Source organism: Cavia porcellus, unplaced genomic scaffold, assembly GCF_034190915.1.
Source record: "Cavia porcellus strain 051 isolate PalLab524CR breed Dunkin Hartley unplaced genomic scaffold, mCavPor4.1 scaffold_9, whole genome shotgun sequence".
NCBI lineage: Eukaryota > Metazoa > Chordata > Mammalia > Rodentia > Caviidae > Cavia > Cavia porcellus.
In genome coordinates this window covers 45,410,083-45,429,886 of record NW_026947492.1, presented here as the reverse complement: position 1 = coordinate 45,429,886, position 19,804 = coordinate 45,410,083, and the positions used below count along the sequence as shown (strand labels likewise).

General features: G+C 34.4%; 1 protein-coding gene across 1 annotated transcript in view; it reads left to right on the top strand.

Annotated features, from left to right (window-relative positions):
* The first annotated feature begins 6,950 nt into the window (after positions 1–6,950).
* Tyr (tyrosinase) overlaps positions 6,951–19,804 on the top strand; it is a 76,856-nt gene continuing 64,002 nt past the window's right edge. Inside the window, exon 1 of the mRNA XM_003468603.4 lies at positions 6,951–7,894. Within this exon, the coding sequence (XP_003468651.2) occupies positions 7,076–7,894 (819 nt within the window). The 5' untranslated portion in view covers positions 6,951–7,075. The remainder of the gene's footprint in view (positions 7,895–19,804) is intronic.

Below are 19,804 nucleotides of genomic sequence, written 5' to 3'. Positions count from 1 at the left end.
TCAGAAGTGATTTCTCTAGTTCTTTGAGGTATACTAATGGCATGTTGATTGGAATTGCATTAAACCTGTATAACAATTTTCGAAGAATGAGCATTTTTACAATACTTGTTCTTCTGTTTATGAACAAGGAATGTCTTTCCATTTTCTGAGATCCTCTTCAATTTCTTTTTTCAGAGTACTGTAATTTTCACTTAATAGATATTTTACTTCCTTTTTTAGCCTCTGTCCTAAGCATTTCAAATTTTTTTTTTTTTGGATGCTATTGTGAAGTATGTGGTTTTTTTTATTGCTCTCTCAATGAGATTGTTGTTTATGTATAGGAATGCTATTGATTTTTGAGTGTTAACTTTGTAACCAGTTATGTTACTGAATTTGATTATTATACCTAGAAGTCTTTAAATGAAGTGTTGGAAGTCTTCTATGTAGAATATCATATCATCTGTAAATAATGATAATTTAATTTTTTTCTATCCTTATTCCTTTATTTCTCTCTCTTGTGTAACTGCTCTGGCTAATGTTTCCAGAGCTATATTGAATGAGAGTAGTAACAATGGACATTCTTGTCTTGTTTTTTATTTTAGAGTAAAAGCTTTCAGTTTACAATGAAGCTGGCTGTTGGCCTGTCATAGATGGCTTTTATCACACTGAGTTAAAGACTATTTTGATTTTCTGTAGGGTTCTTATCATAAACGAGTGTTGGACTTTGTAAAATGCTCTTTATGCATGCAGTGAAATGATCATATGATTTTTATCTTTGGCTCTATTGATATAGTATATTACATTTTTTGATTTGCTTATGTTGAACCATCCTTGCATTCCTGGGATGAATCCCACTTGGTCATAGTGTATAATCTCCTGGATAATTTTGGGTGCTATATGTTTGCCTGTATTTTATTAAGAATTTTTGCATGTATGTTAATTAGGGAAATTGGCCTGTCATTCTCTTTTTTGGTTGGGTGTTTCTGCTGAGCTTTATATTAGAGTAATACTTGCTTCCAGGAATGAGTTAGAGAAAATCGATTCCCTTTCAATTTCATTGAAGAGTTTGAGGAGTGTTGAAGTTAAGTCTCCCTTGAATTTCTTGTAGAACTTAGCAGTGAATTTAGCCATTAGGACCTGGCTTTTCTTGGTTGGTAAGTTTCAAATCACATTTTCATTTTCATTAACTGAAATTCGGTTATTTAGCAGTTTTACATCTTCTTGATCCAGCTTTGGTAATTCATATGTTTGTAGGAGTTTGTCAAGTTTTTCTCTGTTATCAAATCTATTAGAGTAAAGGCTTTTTAAGTAGATACTGATGATCTATAGTTCCACAGGGTCTGTAGCGATTTTGTCCTTTTCATTCTTTATTTCCATGAATTTACATTTTTTCTTTACTTTTTTAAACAAGGTTGTCTAGGGGTTTATCAATTTTATCTATTATTTCCAAGAACCAACTCTTTGATTTGTTACTTCTTTGTACTGTTTTCTTTGTCTCTATTGCAATAATTTGTGCTCTAATCTTTATAATTTCCTCCTTTCATTTTGCCTGAGGCTTTACTTGGTCTTCTTTTTCTAGATGTTTGAGATATGGCATCAGGTTGTTTACTTGTATTCATTCTGCTTCCCTAATTTGGGGATTCACTGCAATAAATTTCCCTCTGAGGACTGCTTTCATTGCATCACACAGTTTGTGCTAAGTTGTATTTGTATTTTTGCTTACTTAAAGATATTGCTTAATTTCTTCTTTTATTACCTCTATGACCCATTGATTGTTCAGGAGTGTACTATTTAATTTCTATGTGTTTTTGGAGTTTTTATAGTTTCTTTTGTCATTAATTTCCAGTTTCATAGCACTATCATCAGATAATATGCATGGGATAATTTCAATATTTTGGATTTACTTAAGTTTGTGTGTGTCGTCAATTTAGAGAGTGTCCCGTATGGAGCTGTGAAGAATGTATATTCTAATATTACTGAGTGGAACACTCTGTACTGTTTTACTAAGTACATTTGTTCACATGTTTGTTTCAGTTCTGTTATTTCTTTGCTGATTTTCTATATCACCGATCTATTTCTTTGTGTCAATGAGGTGTTAGGGTTTCCCATCATAATCATTATTGCTTATCTGATTTTTCATTTCTATTAATATTTCTTTTATAGAGCTGGTTGCTCCTGAACTTGGTGTATATATATTTAAGATTTTTATCTCTTCCTATTGAAGTTTTCCCCTAAGTAGTATGTAGTGACCTTCTTTTAATCATTCTTAGTTTGAAGTTCACATTTTCTGCAAGCAGAATAGCTACCCTTCCTCTTCTTTGGGGTTCCTGTTGCATGAAGCATTGTTTTTCATCCTTTGACTTTCAGCCTATGAATTTCTTTTCAGCACACATAGGTTTCTTAAAAATAGCATATGTTTGAATGTTGTTTCTTGATCCATTCTTCCAGTCTGTTTCTTTTAATAGATGAATTGAGGCCATTTACATTAATTGTTATAACTAATATATATTGGCTTATTTTTGTTGTTATCTTTCTGCTGTTGGTTCTTTACCTTTTCCCTCTGATTTATTATTTGTCTTGCTTAGTACTTTATTATTTTTTTGGTGTTCTTCAAGTTGTAGTTATTTTTATGTCTATCTAGAATATTTCCCCATATTCTTTGTAGTCTTAATTTTGTGGTCATGAAGTTCTTCAACTATTCTTTGTCATGGAAGTATCTTTTTTCTCCATCAGTTTTGAAGGACAATTTTGCAGGACGCATCAGTCTGGGTTGGAAGTCATTTTCCTTTAGGATTTAAAATATCACCCCATGCTCTTCTTGACTTCATTGTTTGTGTTGAGAAGTCTGCTATGATTCTGATGGACTTTTCTTTACAGTCGTCCTGCCTCTTTTCTCTTACAACTTTTAATATTCTACTCTTATGCTGAATTCCTGGGAGGTTGATTATTGTATGTCTGGGTGTAGATTTATTTTGGTTATGACTAACTGGAGTTCTATATGCTTCCTTTCCCGTGTTTTGCAGTGCTCCTCAATATTTTAACTACCAGTTTCCAAGCAATGTGCAATTCCCTGGCCACTCAGAGTCACTGTTTGGGACCCAACCAGGCCCCGAGGAACCTACTTAAAATTTTGTGACTGATTGTGGCACTGGCTGGATCCTTACCAGGTTCCCAGCAAGATGTCAAGTTTGCATGCCTGTATGGGGTTCACTGTGCAAGGCTTTGGCTCACATCACTGAGCCAGGTGATTCTCCAGACCTTGAGGTAACTTGAAGGTCCACTGCTGATTGGACCCGAGTTGGACCCCGCCTGGTTCTAAGTGAAGTGCCAAGGTTGCATGGCTGGATGGGGTTTGATGTTTAGGCCTTTGACTCATGCCCTAAAATAAAATTTTAAAAAAACAGAATCCTAAGAATTGACCCTGAATCTCTTTCCTCTTCACCTGTTATCCTCTTCTCCTCTGGAAATTATCATATATGTCTCTTAGATTCAATCACTTACATGCATTTCCAGATTCATTCCTCTAGGCAATCACTTCTCACCTGTTTTACTCCAGTAATCTTCCTACAGTTATTTCTATATTTAAGCTAGCCCTCACCTTTACATTTGTTTTTAATCTTAGCAGCTTGAGTAACATGTCCTAAATCCACATGAATCAAACTCTATTTTTGTATAAAAACTCTGTTTCAGACTGCTTTGGAGATTATGATCTGGTATATATATATATATATATATATATATATATATATATATATTTCCATATTTACATTAAAGCAGAATTTAGAGAAAAAAATCAATTTTTTTCTCCTACCCTTGAGCAGCTGCTAGAATTCCTTCCCCCACTGTATCAGCTAACATTTGCACTCATATTAATAATGTAGACAATTATGTTCCTGTTAACCAAGCCTTATGATATCTGGAATTCCTTTCTTTTAGGAGATACAGATAAGATTGACAAGTATATCCCTCTAAAAAAAAGTCCTGTGATATCCTGAAATTTCTGAAATTCATCTACTCTGAAGACTAAGTTGTAAACTTGTTGCTAAGTAAACAATTGCTTTGCCTTGCTTCTGTAACCTCACTAACACCCCCATTTCTAGTTTCATGCCAATCCTTACCCACCAAATGTATGAAACAGGAAATTCTTCCTTTGTTCAGCCTTTTGGAAATGACTCTTGTGTGTCAGGTGCACATCTAAATAAATCCTCCTGTTTTTCCCATAGTCTACCTGGAATCTTGAATTCTGCAACAATATCACCCTACACACTCAGGATCTTTGAGTGTGCTGTCCCACTTTGACTTGGAGCCTTGAATAGCAGTCTCTAGGGCTGCCTGGAAAGTTCGCATTTTCACTGTTCTCTTTACCCAACATACAATTACCAATCCTTAGATTGGTCTTTGAAATGTCATTTCTCCTAAAATAAACCTTTTTGGACTATCCTTCATGAGACTAAACGGATCCCACAGCCATATTTCTTAGTAGTCTTTGTTATTTTAACATTTTATTTTATTTTGTTTTGTTTTATAGAAACTTTAAAGTCATTTGATCCAGAAAAAATGTCATTTAAAGTATATAAACTGTAATAATATTACAAATTAAATTGAAATTGTTAGTGTTTTGTGATGCAATAAGAAGAGAAAAATAAAGAAAGAAAAGAACACATTAAGGAGGATGCAGAAAGGAACACACAACCTGTGACAGTTGGGCTATCCCCTTCGACTGAATATGGTGGTGGAGGATATATGTGACCTTGTGACTGAATGTGGCACTGGGAGTAGACATTTATGATGCATGAGGAATGGAATGAAAATTTCTTTTCATGCATGTGGAAAGTAAGGAGGAAGTTGTAATTGGTTGAAGGAGAAGAAGGAGGAAGTGGCCATCAGGCTAAGCATTTCCAATTTGGCCTTCTGACATGTTAGAATACTGCCGTAATGTCCTGTAATTTATTCTAGGGCAAAAATCCTTCAGTAATATTAACTCAAAAGGCCACATCCTATATTTACCATAGCTTGTATCTCTCAGCATGTTCGATAGTCGATGCTCAGTAAATACCTGCATAGTATATACTGAGTTTCCAGTCCTAATTAATAGAATATGGCACTGGCTCCATGCTACAATGATGGTCCAGTGACGGATAGGATACTTTTGAATCCTAAACCTGGAAATACCTAAAGAATATACACCTGCAGTCCAGAAGAGATCAGTCTAAGTGTACCTTGGGACTGGGTACCGGCAATAAGATGTTATATATGTAGTCAGAACAGATAGTGGCCTATATAGCAGAGGAATAAAGAGAAGAGTCAATTTAAGGACATCAAACTGAAGAAAATGAAGAGGGCAAAATGCATCTTAGTCATTTCTTTAACAAACTTTCAAAGATTATAAAAATAGACTTGAGAGAGCAGACACAAAATTCTAAGAAGGAATTCCTGAGATGGAGACTTTCTAAGTTGTTTCCCCCGGGAGGTCCGATAGTGGTAAGTAAAAGGCAAAGTTCTTAATTAAATTGAACATGAGAAATTGTATTCTGTCTGCAACTAGATGGAAAAGAATTACAAAAAGTCACATGCGGTTATAAGTAATACAGAACCAAGACTCCCCAGGAACAAGAAATCCTCTCTTAATCTATTTTTTGGCTCTGAAAGAACCGGAGAAATAAAGGGGTAAGCAGATCATGTGGTGACTTCCTGATCCCTGCCGGAGGCAGCATTTCCATGGAAACTTCTCTTCTCTTCCTCTGCACCCACACATTGCTGTATCCACCCCACTGGCAAAGGCTGTCTTAAGTCTCAAAAGAGTCCTATGGAGGAGCTCCACATTTTTCTGTAATGAGAAACGTTTTAGCAAAAAAGAGAAAAAAGCAAGCAGACTGACATTCCAGCATCACTAAGAAAGTCATGGCTTTCCTTAGAAACCATCTGAGTGCAGTCAAAAATTGATGTTTTCCTCAAATTTTTACTTTATTTCACTTGTTCTTTAATTTGAGAGGGTCACATAGGCTTAAGTGTGGAGCAGCACAAGGACGGAAACCTTAAAGGGGCCACTGTGCTTTGATTTTTCTCATTTTATCACTCTTCAGGTCAGAAAATCACTCACCTGAATTCAAGCCACTTACTAAGTCCTCAAATTTCTCTATGAATTGGTATCATATTCACTTTTCTGTAATACTGGGGAACTACCTAATATTATTCAATTCAAGAGATGAAACATAGTTCCCATCTCTACAGTTTCCCTGCCTTGAGGATTATCTCCTTTCTTCTTTGACTTTCCAATTTATATGCATCTTTAAGATTGTTCCTCAGAAGTGCTCCATTAATAACATCCACATACTATTGGCTCAAACTTTTCCAATAGTCTCAGTTCATAAAAATATTCTTTCATTAAAAGTTTGATGTTTAGTTATACTATTTGATTTAAAAGAAACATTTATAGCATATTTTGCCATGTATTTGAAATTGTTTTAGTTCACTCTATATAGAGAAATAACTCCTAGAAAAATTGAGATTATCAAAAAATATATTTTATTTGTTCCCTCACTAGGCTGAGAATCCTTTTGCAAGTATAGTATTGCAAAACTATAAAATAAATTCATGATTCCAGTATTTCTGGGTGAAATAATATAACTGCAGTGAGACACAGAGAGAGAGATCCTTTTTAAAACTTTTAGTGGATAAGTTCCCACAGTGAAGCAGACTAACAAGTTACCAAAGTGATCTATCTTATTTCCCAAATTTAAATTATCATTAATTTTATAATTAATGAACTGAGTTGGTTTAGATCGAGTAATTACTATTAAACATTAGTATCATAGTAACTGTAAGAATTAAACTATTAATTGTGCATAGTTTTTCTCACTATAGCAGAGACCAATCCCACTATGGGATGCATGCCAATGCCAAAGAAGCTAGTCATGTGCTTTCCACAAGATGAAAGCTTAAGATAAAGACAGAATATCTGACATTAGGGGCTGGAGTGGTGTTGTTACATGGATCTTAGCCAAGACATGTGATCATCACTATAGGGGTTGTAGAAAAAGAAGTCAGCGACTCCAATTAACCTGCTCAAACAGAGTTTGGAAGCATTAGTGAAAAAATGCTCCTGGCTGTTCTGCTCTGTGTGCTGTGGCATTTCCAGATCTCTGCTGGCCATTTTCCTCGAGCCTGTGCATCTTCTCAGAACCTGATAGAGAAGGAATGCTGCCCACCATGGATAGGGGACGGAAGTCCCTGTGGCCAGCTTTCAGGCAGAGGTTCCTGTCAGGACATCTTTTTGTCCAGTGCACCATTTGGGCCTCAGTTCCCCTTCACAGGGGTGGATGATAGGGAATCTTGGCCCTCTGTCTTTTATAACAGAACTTGCCAGTGCTCTGGCAACTTCATGGGATTCAGCTGTGGAAATTGCAAGTTTGGATACTGGGGACCAAACTGTACACAGAAACGAATCTTGGTGAGAAGAAACATCTTTGATTTGAGTGTCCCAGAGAAGGATAAATTCCTTGCTTACCTGACTTTAGCAAAACATACCATCAGTGCAAACTATGTCATTCCCACCGGCACATATGGCCAAATGAAGAATGGATCAACTCCCATGTTTAATGATGTCAGCATTTATAACCTCTTTGTCTGGATGCATTACTATGTGTCAAGAGATACATTGCTCGGGGGATCTGAAATCTGGAAAGATATTGATTTCGCTCACGAAGCACCAGGTTTCCTGCCTTGGCACAGACTCTTCTTGCTGCTGTGGGAAGAAGAAATCCGGCAGCTTACCGGGGATGAGAACTTCACTATTCCATACTGGGGCTGGAGGGACGCGGAAAACTGTGAGATTTGCACAGATGAGTACATGGGAGGTCGCCACCCTACAAACCCTAACCTGCTCAGCCCTGCATCATTCTTCTCCTCTTGGCAGGTAAGACATGCTGGATGGAGAGCGTAAGACAGTGACTTTAGCACTCACTTCTTCAGGCAGGTCTCTACCCCATGTATCCTACTGAGAGTCCTTAATGTGCCTTGTATCTGTCCTTACAGAGCACCTCATAGTTATAAGTAAATAGATAATTGTGGGATTATTTGCTCCATAATCACCTCTTCTATGAGATTTCTAAGCACCAAAAACAGTGCTCAATTCACCATTGTATTTCCAGCACTTAGAATGGTACCTGGCACATGGCAATGATTCAGAAAGTATTTGTGAATGAAAAAATGAATGCTTATCTAGGTAGGTAAATAAATTACCTAGGAAATATTTCTGAATAATAAAATTGTTACCTACAATAAAATTCATAGGATATAAAAATAAGCATAAAAATCCCTGACCCAAATCTAATGAATAGAATCTTTATTGAAGTTTCATGGGAAAACATAATTTACTAAATTTTTAAAGTAATTATTACCTTAAGAATTTTAATGAGTGATGACTAGAATAAATTTTCATTTTTAAAAAATCTATAAGGATTTAGCAGCTCAAATTATAAACAATGCAACAACTTGTTTATAATTTATAATTCATTAAGAATTATAAATATGTATACAAAATCTGGTTACAAGAATTTTTGTGTTTTTGTATTAGCTCATTTAGCACTAATTTAATATCAGTCTGTCTCCATTTCAAATACATGCAGGTATTAAGTAATTTGTTTTATAATCACACCAGTTATAAATAGCAAAGACAATATTTATTCCAGTCTTCCTATATGATTTTCAAGTGTTTGACTATCATGATGTCTTCAGCCAAAAGATTTGGCTCTTTTTTAAATTAGGCTATTGAAGAAATAAGCTTCTGTCTTAAATATTTGCAGAATTCAAATGCAATAAAAAGAATTGCTTTCAAACTAAATCTTTCTCTCATTTGTATTTTTCATTGTGAATATTTATTTGTATATCTTATAGCACATAGTGATTTTATTCATTTTAAATAATTAGTACACGAGCATAAGACATCTGTTTCTATTTCTCAGTCTGAATTAGATGCAAAAGTTAACTAAAGAAATACATGTTTCATTATTTATCACTTCAAATCAATTCAATTAGAAGATATATTCTCTTCCTGTCTTCTGAAACTTTCAAATTCAGTACTTCTGACCAGGAATACATTATGGAATTACAACCAATATTTGAGTAGGATGTGAATAATCTTGCTTACACTTGCCTCACACTTTGCAGTTTATTAAAGCCTATCTAAGGCCACTTGTAGTTTCATATTAAAGCCTATCTAAGGCCACTGAAAAATGGCCACTAATTTCTACCGTGATCAATGTCAGCCATTTACCAAGAGTAATGAGTATATTTTACAGAAAAGACTGGAAAATGTACTTTTAAAAAATGTCCCAAGAAGTCTTCAGACTTTCTACCTTACTAAAACTCTGATCTCATTCTTATATTTTATGTTTCAGATTAAGATACTGTCAAGCTTGAAAATAGAATTTTCAGTCAGTTACAATGCTTTCTTTAAATATATAGCTTTACTTGACCCCAAAAAGCTGCTGGTTTATCTGAATTATAAAAAGCAAATAAATAAATGATATATCACACACACTAAAGCCTAGTAGAGAGATGAGCTGATGTTACCAGGGGACATTATATTCAGGTTCTTTCCTTATTATATATTTATTGTTGAACTATTTTTTACATTTTTTTCTTTGTGATCATGGTTAATTTTATTACTTCCTAAAGACAACTTGTTAGGTACAATTGGGTAGCACTAGACTGAAATTGTTACAATATTAACATCAACTTTGTTCTGTGATTAAAGTGCTCTGTAAAAAATAGGTTTTGTAAATAAAATAAGGAGACAAGGTGAAGGGAATGCTTTGGAGAAAAAGAAACAAAGAACAGTTTAAATAAAAAATATTGCATCAAGGATTATTTACTATTCACCTACTATGCAAGTGTCAAAGAATAATCAATGGCAGATGCAACAGCAACACCCAGCTCTCATTGGCAGTTTCCACTTATTCACTACTTTGGTTAGAGCTCTTCCAAAATTAAAATTGGTTGTTCATGTTTTTTTTTTCAATAGTTCTCAGTATAAAAATCAGGAAGCTTACAAAATATACTCAAAAACAGTTGTGTGTGCTTCACTAGTCTAACTTCTGGTGGTCTGCTGTGAAGCTTCCATGCCTGTATCTTTAAAACCTCTAAAGTGTAATTCTAACGTGGAGCCAGCACTGAGGGCCCCTAATGTAATTAATATGGAAATTGTTTAGATATCTTTTTACTTCTCCTTTATAAAAATGCAGTTTCTGTAGGAAACATATCATTAATTTGAAAGCTTTGCCTAAATTGAATGCTCAAATTAACAATGAGACCATCGTATGTAAGATGAAATCAAACTGCTTCTTAACTAAATTGGTTCATTAATACCTTTCCACTTAGTTAGACTGATGACTTCTTTCATATAAAGCATCCATATTTGGTTGCCTTTTCAGTATCTATTCACAAGGAGTTTTCACAGATTTGATATCATTAAGTATAAACTGAGAACCCTCAGTGATACTCAATGTAGTGACTACATTTTATTTAAAAATAAAAATTTTTAAAAGGACAGAAAGGTGTAAAATAGATGATTTTTCCAAAGTCATATATCTGAAGATGAAAACCAGGTGGTTCTGACTCTTGTTGTTTACATCAATCAGTGTTGTTTAGACTCAGAAATAATTAAATTACTAATTCATGGAAATGTAATTTGACATGCCACCAGTTTAACTGCCTTAAAATTCATGTGGTCCATACAACATGAGAACAAATATGCATTTATACTGTAATGCAAGTATTCTATTAAATTTCTAATGATCCACCTACATTACTTAGAACAAAATTCTCTCCTTTCCCTTGACCACTACTTTACTTTGTGAAACTTTACCGGGGACCACCTGTAACTTTTTCATATATGTGATGATTTGCAAATCTAGAGCTCCAGCAGACTGTCAGAAGTTCGAGGGTAGAGAACATTTGTAAATATTTTGTAGACACAGAGTACAGGACATGGATTAGGATTTATTAATATATTTAAAGTGAACAAAATCAGAGACATATTCACTTTGATGCTAACATAGATTTAAAAATTAAAATGCACATAGATGGCTCTAAAGATTTTATATCATTATTTAAAGCACTGGAATTTTAGTTCAAAAAAATAACAGTGGCAATAAACAACCACTAGTCAAATTCTGGGATAATAAGTTTTGTGTAGCTCTTTCTGATCAGCTATATGAATGCATGCATATACACATCAAAAAAACATCGAAATAAAGATCACAAACATTTGAGGGTTATTTAAATGAGATTGATAATATTTACCTGGCAGGATTTCTAAAAAATAAAATAGCACTTTCAAAAATAGAGCAATTAATTTTAGTTTTCTTAGAAAGCTTATATTCATGATTCATGTCTTTTTGGTCCAACTGTTTAATCATTTCTGTAATGTCCGAAGCATTTAAAATAGAAGCATGATTGACATTAATCAGAAAGTGCTATTATTTTTCAAGAAATTTGTTTGTTTAATAACATTTAAGTAAAATGTAAAGTGTATAATATAAATAGGTCTATTGTTATGCAACCAGTAAGCTAGTTTAAAAAAGAAAAGATATTTCAGGGAAGCTTATGATGATAAATAAAAATGAAGAGAGAAAAACATTTCCTGGATGACAGACATGAGTGACAGTGGCTAGGGAATTCACTCATCAGGTGAAAGGCACATCACATGGGAGTGAACAGTGGGAAGAAAAAAGTCACATTTCAGCAGAGAGTCATGGGTTTTAGGTAACCATGGCAACAGCTCAAGAAAGAGCAGCTCTTCTTTTTTCTTTGTGAGAAGGGTTTTGTGGAATGTCATATGCTTTACATGTTTTTCACATAAATCTCTAATTCCATAATGTAATTATTTCTCCTGGAATCTTCTAATAATAGATAGTTTGTTGCTATTCATCAAAATTAAAGAAACAGTAATTACTCCTCTTGATTAACACATCTGCCTACCTTCCAGTCTTTTGATTTGGAACATTTGATCCTCCTCCCAAGAATATATCATAAATCATTTGTAATAAAATAGTGAAAGAGTAAAATTATCATCAGAAGACCTGGGCTCAAATTCAACATGTTCCATTTTCTCAATAATATTGGACAAATTATTTAAAATATTTGAACTTTGAATTTCTTGCAACAGAATAAAGTGGAATGCCAAGATTATTATATATGTTTTCTGAGTTAATGAAATAACTACATGGAATGGAAAATAATATAGCATAGTAGAAAATGTATACTATTTTAAGGCTATATATATTCGTGACTTTGAGTAATCTTTTATAACTTGCCTAGTTACAAAGTCCTAATGATTATGTTAACTTTATTTTTTATATTAACTATATATTAAATATATTAACTATATATTAAATATATTAAAGTTAACATATTTTTATTTTAACTTTAGTTTTCCATGGTATTTCTTAATTCTTTTTTTATCATGCCCCTTCCCAACCTTCAATCCCTACTTTTGCAGTTTACAAAATCTTTGTTTCAATGTTTTTCCTTCTGAGATTTTTTTGCCCCTAAAATGAGAATAATATAGTTTAGTATACTGTAAGATGGTTTAATGAAATCTATTCATGTAAAATGACTTGTTAGTATTTGACACACTGTTTTAGTTCTGTATGTGTAAAGTAATATTATGAAATAATGTGTCAAAGTTAGTAATTATAGTGCTGAATATTCAAACAATGTTAGAGATATATAATTAAAAATCATTTGATCCCTGATCAATGGATTTATGTTAAAAATAATTATAACAGTTATCATTATTAAATACTCTAGATCTGGAACTCCACTCTGTGATTTATACGACACGTTATTGTAACCTTGATAAAAGCTTACTATGATCCTTAGATGAAAATCTTAACAGAGAGTTTAAGGAAATTTCCTGAGGTCATGTAGCTAATACTCAGAATTTGAAGCTATAACTTTCCAACTACAATCTCTATGACAATAGGCATTATACTAATGATTTCTCCTATTGTACCCATTGTTCTGTATAAAATATAAAGACAATGATTTAGAGTTGTTTTTCAAATTATTTATGGATTGATGATAAATTTCTTTCATGCTACTAATACCTCCAGCTATTTCAGCAAAAATAAAAATCTCTCTAACCTAAATAAGTTCACTATAGCTGTCTTCTAAGTAGAAAAATCTTTGGAAAATATCCTGAGGTTTATTATTCATGTAATAATGAAATTATTTGTGTAGGTAACAGCTGTGGTATGTATTTAATAAATATTATAAAGATACCCAACATGTGAGATTCAGTGAGAACTCAGATTAGCTTTATTTAATGGTTCCTCAGCCATCGACAGGAAGAAAAAAAAATGTGCTTTTATCTTTGGAATCTAGAAGACAAGGTTTTAGTGCTATGATTCTGACTGTAAATATCACATATGGTTATGACGAGTCACTCAATTATATATGGATAAAAAGATTAAGGAATGTCACAATGTATGAGAAAATATAGAAACTCCACTGAGCCAAGAACTATTTGTTGAAGAGCTCCTTTTTACATATTATATAACTGTACCTTTGAGAAAGTTGATAGCACATTTAAAAACAATGCTTACTGCTACAGTGATAGTAGCTGAGCCAGAACTGAAGTTGATCTCTAACTGAATCTAGAGTTCTATTCTTTTCTACTGTATGATTCTTCAAGTCACAAAAGTTTTTATCTCAGTGACTAGGTTGAAAGCAGCATCTCTGCAGTCTCTAAAGTGAGAAAAGACATTCTCATTCAATTCTATTTACTGATAATTTAATTTTCTTTTGTATGCTTGTGGATTGAAAACTCAATGGGATAGGATTATTTTCAAATGATACGGATAGTTGACTAGGAAGTCTTTTCATCTCTAAAATATTATTCTATGTGCCTTAAATACCTGTACAGCTGTTGTTCACAAATTATTCACAAAACAAAACTATATACACTATTTGCTTAAGATATCCTTCCATATTCAGGCTTTTTCTTCATTGTTAAAATGGGGTAAAATAATAGAAATTCACAATGTTGTGAATTTCAGTATTATAAATGTATATACAAATGTACCTTACAGCCTGCACAGAGAAAGGATTTCAATACATGCTTATTGGATAGTCATTTGCTCATTTACTGATTTTATTGATTCAGTCAACAAGTACTTCATTGAGCCTCTATACAGTGCTTCTAGATTCTGCCTACATGCAAATGAAACTACAGATCACTTATACAAAAAGCTTTACACCAGAAGTGTCTTGGATCTCACAATTTTTGAATTTTGAAATGTTTGCATATATATAAAGATATAGCTTGAGAATGTGATCCAAATACAAACACAAAATTCTGTTGTCTCATATATATTTTATAATTAAATCCTAAAGGTAAACAAAGTCACCTTTACAATATTGCAAAATGACTACACAATACTTTCAGTGCTCTTGTGTCTTTTGATTTCAGTATGTCATGTAAGATCAAGTAAAGAATTTTCTACCTGTGTAATCATGCTAGCACTCAAAAAATTTGGATTTTGGAGTATTTTGCATTTTGGATATTCAGACTAGGAATGGTCAACATGTATAAGCAAAATTACTTGGTGGGTTCCTGCAGCTCTTTTACATTCAGAGACAGCGATGCATGTTTTCACAAATTATTTTCCTTGGCCTTAAAGAATAAATAGCACATTGACACATGCCAAGGCATGAGCAGGTTTAGTGACAAGCAGAGTCATGGAATGAGAAACAGGACCAGTGCCCAGGAACAGCAGGAAGTTGACTTCAGCAGCAGAATCACATAGGATATTAGCAAATAATGGCAGCCAGATTCATGATGTTGATGGGCTGGAGGAAGAACTGGTGACACTGACTGATGGATCCAAAGTGAAAGACAAAGTTAGAAGAAAATATAAAATAAAATTCACTGATTTCTGGCTTGCACATGACAACCCATAGATTTCTGGGTAAACTGCAAGATGGTTTGTATGAAAGGAAATACGAGGAGAGAAAGAACTTTTCATTTTAAATATTATATTTGATATGCATATGACAATGTTGAAATACGAACTCAGATACATATTCATATAGATATTCTATAATATGTGTAATATATGTACTCTGAATATATATTTGAAGTTTAAAGAAATAGTTTTGCATTGGGGGCAGCAATTTAGGAATTGTTCTCAATGTCCTTGACGTATCAGTCATGAAATTGACACAGCTGAAGGATAGAAAGTAGAGACACAGAAAAGAAGGCACAATCCATGTTCAAGAGCAGGGCCAAATTCTTGGACAGCTAGCGCTTGGACAACACTCTGTGCTCAGAAATGGACCCCACACTGGAGTCTAAATAACTTGTGATTTGGGCTTTGGATGCTTAATAATTTTATCTGTGAATTTGTAACTAAAAATGACAGCACTCTAAGAGTCTGAGGGAAGAGGTTCACAAGTTGGAGCCCATCTCAGACAACATAACAAGATCCCATCTTGGGATAAAAGGTATAAATTAACTGAGGATGTAACTTAGTGCCCTTGGTTCAATCTTCAGTATTGAAAGCCACACTAAGGGCCCATGGTCTTAGATCCCATTTTAATCCTCCTACAGCCTCTTTGCTTTCCTAGAATGAGTCTGAGTCTTGCTCACCACTCTCTATTCTCTAGTACAAATCCCAGTATAATCTTCCCCTCTCTACCTGCTGCCCACAAAAACTGATGAAGACATTTCTTTCTCATTCTCCATTCCTGATACAGGATTTACTTCGAGCAAAAGCAGGATGTCTTAGTTACTTTTTACTTGTTACTGGGACAAAATACCCGATACCCAAAATGAAGGAAGGAAGGAAGGGTTTATTTCTTACAATTCTGGAAAGTTTCAGTCTATATTCAGTTGGATCCAAGAAAGGATGGCATGGCAGGGCTGCAATTCATGGAAGCCATAAACAGCAAGGCAGAAACTGGCAAAAGACACAGACACATCTTCTTCCTGTAATTACATCATATCCTGGCTCCACCCCAAGGCAGGTGTAGGACTCACACCACCAATCCAAACTCTAGACAATTGACCAATCACAAATTCATAATTGCCTGGGGCTTGGATGCCACTGACATGAAGTGTGGCAGAAGCCTAGAGTACTTCCCATCGTGCACCCAATGGCGCACCCCATCGTCCCCATGTTGGTACTGGGTAAGGAAATGGCCCTTTCTCCCCTGGGTGCCAGTCCCGCAGAGAATTGACAAGTGATTAATTAACATATGAGCCTCTAGGCCAGTGCTTGTGCATAGTCAGACCTCTTCAAGTTCACGTGATGAAGCTCAAACTTCTAATGTCACTATATTTTGATGTAGAGTCTCTAGTGAAGTAAATATGGCTTACTGAAGGAAGAAGTTGGAGCAGCACATTAGAGACTCTGACACTGATTCTGGGTGGAGATTACTACCTTATTCTGCACCCAAAATATACTTGATTTTATTTTTAGCTGTCACAGTTAAAATTCACACAATGGACCACATTTTCTTTCCTATGATTTCAAATACTCAGTGTCAGTACTGACTCTACTCCCCATAAGTACAACAGTCTTCCTTAATTTTCCTCTCTCTTTTTCCTCCTCTCATCAAAAGTACTAAACTTAGTCTCATAAGTGATTCTGATAGTTAAAAACTTTTATTCTATGTTTTTGCACCTTGACTATCAAGTTCACTTGAAAGTTACTAGAGCTCTGTGTGTTCCAAATTTTGTACTCTTCAGCAAGGAGTATCCACAAGACAAATAAAATATCATCTGATTAATATGACTTGCTTCTCATGGAGTTATATTGATGCTTATTAAGTTAGAAAATCCCTACATAACTCACTGGAGAAGTTCTGCTGTATGTAGAAACAAGATAGTCCTCTTTTGTCACACAATTAAAATATACATTCCAGTATTTGTGATTTAGCTTTGACTGAATATCAGTTAATACAACTTTTCGCAAAACTTTTCCCTTGAAAATTTCCTCTACCTGAAGGGAATAGTTTACTTTTAAAATGGCTTTTTAAAAAGCTTCTTTTCTCTTCACTTTAAGCTTTGACCAGACTCTAACCATATTTTATGTAAATCAAAAACATCTTGCTGGGCATGGTGATGCACACAGAATGCTGTAATTTCAGTACTCTGTAAGTTGAGGCAAGAGAATCACTGTGAGTTCAAGGCCAGCCTGGGTTATACTGTGAGTTCAAGGCCAACCTGACCTGCATAATGAAACTGGCTAAAAAAAATTTTTTTAATTACAGAAAAAAAAGATGTCACAGATCTGCAGCTATTCATAAACTAGATGTAGGTCTAGAGCTCTGATTTTCATTTTTTAAAATTTTTTTTATTTAAAGAGAAAAAAGAAAGGACATAAAAAACAAAGCAATAAAAGGGTACAAGTAATACAGAATTTCAAGAAAAAAATATACAGTAAGAAATCACTAGTTAATAGGTTACATATTGTCTTATTAGAAACAGTTGTCCAAATTATAAAATTAAAGCATATGAAGTGGACATTCATACAGTGATATTGGAAACAGTTCCATTCAATGTTCCAACAAAAGCTCAGTAATATGGTTTTCCATCCTACACACTCAAACATACCTGCAGTTATATTCCTTAGTCCACCTTCCTTTCCTCTCTTTTTTACAATAACAATTACACTTTTTGGGTTTTATTACTCCCACAGTTCTTATTATTTTTTTTGCAAAGAATAACACCAAAGGTGACTAAGCAAAACAGAATCAGTTAGAACAGAAGGATGGGCATAGTACATGATGCAAAAATAGAATACCAGGTGATCAAAAGTGGTTACCATTGTGCTTCTTGCTGTTTTTAAATTGAGTTGCCTATATCATCAGGTATAATAGAATTGATCAAAACAGTACAGAACAAGACCAATAAAACCTACACTGGAGACCTTACAGGACTTCAAAAAAAGATAATAGTCAAACCATAATGGACATCATAGTATATCTTATTGCCTTCAAAGTGGTTGCCTATACCTTCAAACTTGATGCTATCAAACAAAACAGAATACAGTATAATCAGACAGAGCAAGATGGGAAGAGCAATACTGGGGTCCAAATCAGGTTAATAGGAAAACAAAAAAGTTACTATAATGTATCCCGCTATTTTTAAATTTAGTTTTCCCTTAATTAAAAAAATGAAAAAAATAGATTAATTTAAAAAAGGGGGAGATTGAGATGAAAGAGAACATTGTAACAGAACAACGCAGGTCAGAACTGAACAATGTAAGCATCACTGTGTTTCACCACCAGATAATCTAACATAATAGTAGTCACCATAGTGCCTCTTTCCTTGAATTATTTGAGTATAACTTCGTATGCTATAGCATCAAGCATATCAAGACAGTGTGAAGCCATTCAAGAGAATGAAAGAATTACAGGGTATTTAGAACCAGCTAATAGAAAACGAACAACTGTTCCTATATTAAAGTGTGAGTGTAGTCAACTTAACACCAGCTGAATTAAATCAGCATGGGGCCGAACATAGATGTTCCACCTGAGGAAAGTTGCCAGCATAAATACACACATGGAGAAGGTGAGTGAGGTGTTGCATGTTTCTCTAAATGTTGCTGTTTGAGCCATTGGTTCTCCTGGAGGAGCTTGTCATACTAGCTTCCCCACTGTGAGTTGTACTATTGTCATTAGAGGAGCTTGGGATCTTGGTGAGAGTGGCTGCAGTTCACTTTGAGGGAGCTCTGGTCCTTACATCATGCATCACTTCCTGGCTCCAGAGGGGAAGATGTGTGCTGTTTAATATCCAAGGGAAATTCGTCATGCTGGCTTTGTGGCATGTATTCGACTGTTCTTGTCATCAGAGGAGCTCAGGTCCTCCAAGTCACTAAGGATGGCTATGGTGCTTTTGAGGATAGCCCTGGTCTTTGTTTTAAGCATGACTTGTTGGCTCCAACATAGAACCCTCAACCTACCAGTACGGCTCCTTCACCCTGCTGGCATAGACTTTCTAGCTTCCACCACTGACTTTGGGCCTTCCCAGCATGGATCCGTAAAACAGACTGTGTGAGTCCTTCTTGTGGGCTCTAAACCTCCAGATGGACCCACAGGAGGAAATTATCATGGGCTTAGGTTTTCACTTGGATTCATTTGGGACATTGCTGTGGGACCCAGGCCCTTAGCTGAATATTCTGAGTCTTTAGTGTTGTGGACAGATGTCCTGCACTTTCTGTGTTAAACTTTAAGTGACCATCATAAAATAATAGTATAAATTCTGTGTCCTGATTCTAACTCTTCTGCTCAGAACCCCTGACCACAACAATGAGCTTAAACAAAAAAACACTGAAAATTAAACTTCTCTGATCTAGTCAGATGCCAAAATAGCTTAAAGATAGGGTTGAAAAACTTGGGTTGCAGTAGCAATGCTGCTGATTAACCTAGAAAATGTCAGTTACCTTTTTTTGAGCCTCAGTTTCCTTGTTCAATAAGGTGGAAAGAATGACTTTTTCATTTAAGTGAAGCATTGTGTATATCATAGTGTTTAAAAAATATTTTTTTCATATGAAAACATGAGGAATTATCATTTTCAAATTGATGATTTTCCAAAAACCAAAGTCACAGTAGTTTTAACTAAATTAAGGAATCATAGAAGTTGCTATGCTATAAGAAAATATTCCATTAGGAATATTACTCTTAATATAAAAATTGCCATCAGCAATCAGGCATTTTATAACAGGAAAGCACAAAGTAGAACTATTCTAAATCCTGAATATAATATCGATTAATGTAAAAAAAAGGCTTCTATTTAATGAATGTTTACTATTGA